At 49.5% G+C, this 7,459-nt stretch overlaps 1 protein-coding gene across 12 annotated transcripts in view; it reads right to left on the bottom strand.

The window, feature by feature from the left end:
• The window catches only part of SF1 (splicing factor 1), a 15,263-nt gene extending 10,988 nt beyond the window's left edge, over positions 1-4,275 (bottom strand). For 8 of the 12 annotated variants that reach the window (XM_025355374.1, XM_025355369.1, XM_025355370.1 and 5 more), the window contains exons 1-2: positions 3,204-3,686; positions 1,341-1,469 (exon numbers count right to left, since the gene is read on the bottom strand). In XM_025355374.1, the coding sequence (XP_025211159.1) occupies positions 1,341-1,469; positions 3,204-3,234 (160 nt within the window). In that variant the 5' untranslated portion in view covers positions 3,235-3,686. Of the gene's footprint in view, positions 1-1,340; positions 1,470-2,338; positions 2,599-2,828 lie in introns of those variants that run through there. The other 4 variants (XM_025355372.1, XM_025355367.1, XM_025355371.1 and 1 more) reach the window with 4 other exon arrangements.
• Positions 4,276-7,459: the final 3,184 nt, after the last annotated feature.

The raw sequence follows: 7,459 nt of genomic DNA, 5'->3' as shown, positions 1-7,459 counted from the left end.
AAAAAAAAAAAAAAAAAAAAAAAAAAAAAAAAAAAAAAGGGTCATTTTCTTCTTTGAAGAACTACACCTCTCCTTTGATTCTATCTATTTTGATTATAGCTATAAATAGCCCTTAGGGCCCAATGAACTAACCAGCCCTCCACAGAAAGAGAAATGGAGAGATGTAAGGAATTTGCGCTCTTCCCATTTTCTAAGTATGCTTGTGTTCTTGGGATACCACTCCACTAGGGGCATTAAAGGTTGTAAAGACCCAGAATCGTCTAATATGAGACACAAGGGAATGGGTGGGGGTAGACAGAACAGTAGGGTAAAGAGTAAGTATTAGTAGTACTGTGAAAGGAGACAGACAATTCCAACGCCTCAAAATTCTCAGCAGTCTAAAAAACAGGAAATTAAGACCCTCAAGAGTAGTAACATGCTGGCCTTGAAGCGTTTTGGTTGTGAAGGCCACAGCCTCGTAGGCTTAGGAGGTCTTTGCCCGAATTTCCTCCAAAGGGGATGTTTATTTAGTTAGTAGAAAATGTTTATCAAGTGAACTTTTTTGAGACAGCTTTAAAAGGTAAAACTTTCATTAAAAACTTTTTTTCAAAAAAGCAATTTTGAAGTTAATTTCAATTCCACTGTGGACAGTCATTCTTAATTCTCAAAACCTCCCAGCAGATAAAACCTTTTTATCCTAGCACTTCATTCCATATCCATGCAATATCCCTTTCCCAGCAGAGTTAAGAGTAAATACAAGAGCCTTCATTTTAAGACAGCTCTCCATAAACCAAACCAGAAAAGATGTTGAAGGGAAGGTTAAATTCTTAAATTCAAGAAAATAAAAAGGGATAAATTGTAAACACACTTTTAGAACCACTTTTTGTCAGTTTTTTTTTTTCTTTCAGAAAGTACCTATAAAGAGTAAAAGACCACATTTTAGGGGGAGAAATATGAAATTATGGTGAAAGGCCATGCTGTGAAAAGTACTTGGTTTACAGTACCTGCGGTGTTCTCCACTGGGGCCTGTCCAGAGAGGCAGATGACACTCACCTCATCAACTGGCAATGAACAGCAGCAGCTGAAAAGGGTGGGCTGCTGGTCTGGGGACTGTTCTTACCCCTAAGTGAGACCCTACCTTCCTGACACTCATGGAGAACACTGCAGTTATGAACAGACCAAAACAAGGAGCTGCAAATGCAGAACTCACTGGGCAAAAACTGACAGATGATACCAAAGTCATGAAAATATCTCATCTCAAAAAAGATAACTACAATCTCAAACTTTCAAGAAATGCAGATCTTGCTCAGAATAAATCGTAACAATCTCAAAGTGCATTTGGATGCAGAACGTATATTTACCTATATAAGCTCTTTCTTGTTCTCGAGTAAGTCCAGGGGGAATAACTGTAGGCATTCCCGGAATCACTGTCTTCTGTTCCATTGTGTCTTGGTTCCAGCGGCTCCTCTTCCGCTTCTTACTTGGGAAGTCTAAAGGCAGAGACAAAGCCCATCAGATGTAAATATAAATAGTTACCAACAGACAGTTAAGGGTATTTAAAGTACTACACAGAAACTCTGTAGATTGTGAAACTGAGAGCTTAACCTAAAACTTAAACAGCAAAAAACCAGAAAACAAACCTCAGAGATCAGAGATTTAAAGCTTATGGCCACTACAAGGGTATGTGGTCCTGGGTCAGGCAAGTTAACATTTCACCTTCTTTTGTCTAGAAAAACTGTCAAATATGTAAACATGGTAATCTTAATGTATACGACTGCAGAGAGTGTTAGATATATACTACACCAACCATGAGCGCTCTTGAAATCCCCAGGGGAGACACAAATACACTGAAGAATCATAGGTTTGTAAAGCAGCCCTGATGGGACTGGGGGCTCTGCCCACCTCCACTCCCCTCACCAGTCACTTTTCTATGAGAGGCAGGAGGAGAGCTAAACCTAGTTATACCCTACCGAGTGGGAAAAGCCCAATTCTTCAACAAGATCACTTTTGTCTTCGTAAGTTTGGCCAAGATCAGCATTCAATTTTCCTGGCCAGTTGGACACTCAGAGTCTGAACTTTTAAAAGGATCTATCAAAAATTCAACAAACAACAACCTATACAATAGCAGCCAAGTTGTCCTTCCCCCACACACAGGCAGAAACTCCCTACATTTAGCACAAGAGTCCTTCTATTTCCCAGGCGATACACGATCAGAAGGAAAAACTTTTTAAAACAAAGTGACAGGGGAGCCGGTCAGACTGAGATCTAAGGATACTGAACGGAGATTAAAAAACTAGAGTTCTCTCCCCACAAGAGACCAAAAAAGATCAGACCCAACCATCACCTGAAGCATGCCAACCTCTCCCGGATGAAAACCCTGCCTTGCTATACAAGCAGAGCAGCTATCCTTGGTATGGTTCCCATTCTGGCTCAAGACCAGAAAGGAGCCGCCACACATCATCAGGTGAGGCTTTCACGCCCTGCTGGCATTCACAACCAGCACCCCGTCCAGTGCTGAACATCCGCCACCCCTCTTCCCCACACCAGCGGACTGAAGGGCAATAGGGGGCCCCGAGTCTATAGAACTGCGCCGCACAGCCCGGCCACCTCACTGCGTCTGCGCACAGAGCGCCTCCCGCCCGCCCAGCCCTCCCCAACAGCGCGCGTGCGCACTCGAGGCCCTAGAACCAGGCCGCGCGCGCCCCGGGGCGCCTCCGCCCGGGCCTCCCCGTGCGCGCGCGCGCGCGCGCGCCCCTGCCGCGTGCAGCCGCCGTCGCCGCCGCCGCGCGCCCCTCAGGCGGCCGGGCCCGTCCGCGCGACGCCTCTCGCGCTCTTTCGGCCCGACTCACCTCCTCCGCCGCCGGCCGGGCCCGGCTGCTGGTCCTTACGCGGCGGCTGGGGTGGCGGCGGCTGCGGCGGCGAGACGCGCTGGTAGAGCGGCGGCGGAGGGGGCGGCTGCGGCGGCGGGTACGAGGCGCCGGGGGACGGTGGAGGTGGAGGCGGCGGCGGCTGCTGGGGAGGCGGAGGGGGCGGCGGCGGAGGCGGCGGAGGCAGCGCCGCGAAGGGGAAGGCCGCGGTCAGGGCCCCCATCGAGCTCACGGGCGGGGGCGGCGGCGGCCCGGGAGCCAGCAGCCCCGCCCCAGGCCCGGGTGCAGGCGGAGGGCCCGGCTCGAAGCCCCCTTTGGGTCCGGGAAGCGGGGGGAGCCCGGGGGGGCCCAGCTTACCCAACGGCGTGGCGTTCGCTCCGGTCGCCATGGCGCCCCCGGGGACAGGCACCGGCAGCTGCTTTTCCTCGGCGGCGGCTTCTCCTTCGCAAGCCTCTCGGGGGGAGGGGACCCGACTGCGCTGCCGGAGCGCGCGGAGCCCGTCCTTTCACGCGGCGGGCGGCGGCGGCGCGAGACGCACAAAGAGGGAGGAGAAAGGCCGCCGCGGGGGCGGGCCGGGGGTGGTGGGACCGGGGACTGGATTGGGCCGGGCCGAGGCGAAGGGTCGAAATCGGGGGCCTCCGATTGGCGGAGCCTCAGTCCTTCTTGATGAGCGCTGGGATTGGCCGAACCGTTAGGCCAGGCGAGGAAATGGCGGCGGAGTCCGGTGGGCTGGGAGGTGTCGCAGCGCGCACTTCATTTGTTACTGCGTGAACTGAGCTCGGAGTCCAGAAAGGAGGGGATGGGGTGGGGCGAACTCTGTGACGGAGCGTCGACGAGCTCTCTCATTGGCTGCGGCGGTGGAGTCAATCAATTTCGCGTGCGTCGTAGTGTCACGGGATTGGCTGTCGCTGGTTCCAGCTTTTTTCTACTCTCCTCCCTCAGGGGGCAGTTTCTCCGGGATTAAGCGAGAAGTCGCGGCGGAAAAGGCCCAGCCGGAACGAGATTTATGGCGGGGGAATCCTGGAGCAGGAAGTGCGCATGCGTATATAGAGCAACACCGCTCTCTCCGCTAGTCTCCCTTCACCATCGACCCTCGGGTCCAGCATGGAAGCCCTAAGTGACGTCAACCTTTGTTCCCATGGTAACGCGGAACCTTGGGGCGGGAGAACGGGAGGGGCTGATGCGCGCCGGAAAACCGGCTCCGTTACGCCGCAGGTAAAGAGACTTCCTGTTTTTTTAAAAAAAAAAAAGACCCAAAAAGCTATGAATAGAGAAGACTTATTGAAGGATTAAAAACAGTATTTGAAGTGATGCAACAACAAATTAGATGAAAGATAACATAAGGTTGTCAATTCAAAAGTTACAAATACACACTTCTATCGGAATCTTAACGGAGTTCAGAGGATTGAATTAAATGATCTTAAAATCCTATAAAACAATAACTACGGCCGGGCGGCGGTGGCTCACGCGTAATCCCAGCACTTTGACAGGCCGAGGCGGGCGGATCACAAGGTCAGGAGTTCGAGACCAGCCTGACCAATATGGTGAAACCCCGTCTCTACTAAAAAATACAAAAATTAGCTGGGCGTGGTGGTGCACGCCTGCAATCCCAGCTACTCGGGAGGCTGAGGCAAGAGAATTACTTGAAGCTGAGAGGCGGAGGTTGCAGTGTTCCTAGATCCGGCCACTGTACTTCAGCCTGGGTGACAGAACAAGACTGTCTCAAAAAAAAAAATACGGCCGGGCGCGGTGGCTCAAGCCTGTAATCCCAGCACTTTGGGAGGCCGAGACGGGCGGATCACGAGGTCAGGAGATCGAGACCATCCTGGCTAACACGGTGAAACCCCGTCTCTACTAAAAAATACAAAAAACTAGCCGGGCGAGGTGGCGGGCGCCTGTAGTCCCAGCTACTCGGGAGGCTGAGGCAGGAGAATGGCATAAACCCGGGAGGCGGAGCTTGCAGTGAGCTGAGATCCGGCCACTGTACTCCAGCCTGGGCGACAGAGCGAGACTCCGTCTCAAAAAAAAAAAAAAAAATACTACAGTAGTGGGAAAACTTTACAAGATGGAGCAGGAGCTTGCCTTTCCAGATGACAAACATAGTATATAAAACAAAACAGGCCAATGCGGTGGCTGACACCTGTAATCCCAGCACTTTGGGAGGCCAAGGTGGGTGGATCACCTGAGGTCAGGAGTTCGAGACCAACCTGACCAACACAGTGAAAACCCTGTCTCTACTAAAAGTACAAAAATTAGCCCAGCATGGTGGCAGGCGCCTGTAATCCCAGGTTCTCAGGAGGCTGAGGCAGGAGAATTGCTTGAACCCGGGAGGCGGAGGTGCAGTGAGCTGAGATCGCTCCACTGTTCTCCAGCCTGGGCAACAGAATGAGACTCCGTCTCAAAAACAAAAAAACCACAATAATAAAACAATATGATATTGTTGGTAGGAAAGACACATTAGTGCAACAGAATCCGGAAATACCACAAAGGTAGTATTTTATTTCAATCAGGAAAAGATGATTTAGTTGATAAATGGTGTAGAATCTTAAATTTAAACAACAAGACATTTAGAATATAATTTAGGAGACTATATAAGGGTAATCTAGGGATTGAGGGACTGCAAAGACAGGAACCTCAAACTGAAACCTCAAAATGAAAAGATATACTTGATTACCCTAAAACTTAACACTGTGATAAAAGTCAACAGACAATGATAGATGAGGAAAAAATATTTGCCATACATGATAAAGAGCCAATATCTATAATATACAAAGAAATCTTAAAAACTAATTAGAAAAAAGGCAGAAACAATAGAAAAGGAACAAAAAATAGGAATGGACATGTCTCAGAAGAATAAATCCAAATAGCCAAGAAACATGAAAGGGTGTACAACCCCTCTGCTGTGGTTTTTTAAAATAAATATAAAAGATGTTGGAACCCCCACAACACTTTAAACCTGGAGAGAGAGGTGGCTGTGATCTCAGCCACATAGGGTTATACTTTTTTCTCAGATAATAAATTAGACCTGCTTTTTTTTTTTTTTTTTTTTTTTTTTTTTTTTTGAGTCGGAGTCTCGCTCTGTCGCCCAGGCTGGAGTGCTGTGGCCGGATCTCAGCTCACTGGCAAGCTCCGCCTCCCGGGTTCCCGCCATTCTCCTGCCTCAGCCTCCCGAGTAGCTGGGACTACAGGCGCCTGCCACCGCGCCCGGCTAGTTTTTTGTATTTTTTAGTAGAGACGGGGTTTCACCGTGTTAGCCAGGATGGTCTCGATCTCCTGACCTCGTGATCCGCCCGTCTCGGCCTCCCAAAGTGCTGGGATTACAGGCGTGAGCCACCGCGCCCGGCTTAGACCTGCTTATTTTTTTTGTTCTGTACAATTACTGGAGAGAATGAAACACAGGGACAAAAACCTGCTGCCTTCTTAATGACCCTTCTTATAGATTAACTTCCCTTTTGTTGTCCTGCTTTACTTAGACCAGATGACAGCAAACCCATGACTATTACACTCTCTGTAAAAAATGTTAAATGTATGCCTCCCAAAAAGAAACACTACTTACAACCAAATTATTATTATTTTTATTTGAGACAGTCTCGCTGTTGCCCAGACTGGAGTGCAATGGCACAATCTCGGCTCACTGCAACCTCTGCCTCCGGGGTTCAAGCAATTCTCCCCCGTCAGTTTCCCGAGTAGCTGGGATTACAGCCACCTGCCATCATGCCCAGCTAATTTTTGTATTTTTGTAGAGTTGGGATTTCACCATGTTGGCCAGGCTGGTCTTGAACTCTTGACCTCAGGTGCCCACCTCAGCCTCTCAGAGTGCTGAGATTACAGGCATGGGCCACTGCACTCGGCCTATAACCAAATTACTATAACTATGCACTGACCATATATGAAAAATGTAATCCTAAAACTCCTCTGCCTCTGCCTGTGTAAATGAAACCTTAACTTCTCTACTTCAAAACACTGACTCCATTCATTTGGAGTCGGTGTTTCCAGGTGGTCCACCCTCATGTTTTGTGCTTGAATAAACTATTAGAATTAGATTCTGACCCTTTTGATTACTTTAGGTGGACAGGTTTGAATATGTCCCCCAAAGCTCATGTGTTAGAAACTTAATCTCTGGCCAGGCGTGTTGGCTCCATCACTTTGGGAGGCAGAGGTGGGTGGATCACCTGAGGTCAGGAGTTCGAGACCAGCCTGGCCAACATGGTTCTCCTGCCTCAGCCTCCCAAGTAGCTGGGATTACAGGCACCGCCACCATGCCTGGCTAACTTTTTGTGTTTTTAATAGAGATGGGGTTTCACTATGTTGGCCAGGCTGGTCTCGAACTCCTGACCTCAGGTGATCCACCCATCTCAGCCTCCCAAACTGCTGGGATTACAGGCATGGGCCACAACGCCTGGCCAGAAATCTCTATTCTTAATTACCCAGACTGGGTGTGGTTGCTAATGCCTGTAATCCCAGCACTTTGAGAGTCTGAGGTGGGAGGATCTCTTGAGCTCAGGAGTTTGTGACCAGCCTGGGCAACAGATCAAGACCTCACCTCTACTAAAAAAAAAAAAAAAAAAAAAAATGCTGGTCATGGTGATCCACGACTGTAGTCCCAGCTACAC

The sequence above is a fragment of the Theropithecus gelada genome, chromosome 14 (assembly GCF_003255815.1).
Source record: "Theropithecus gelada isolate Dixy chromosome 14, Tgel_1.0, whole genome shotgun sequence".
In the NCBI taxonomy this organism is placed as follows: domain Eukaryota; kingdom Metazoa; phylum Chordata; class Mammalia; order Primates; family Cercopithecidae; genus Theropithecus; species Theropithecus gelada.
Note: the sequence above shows the minus strand (reverse complement) of the source record. Positions and strands in the feature narration are given on the sequence as shown.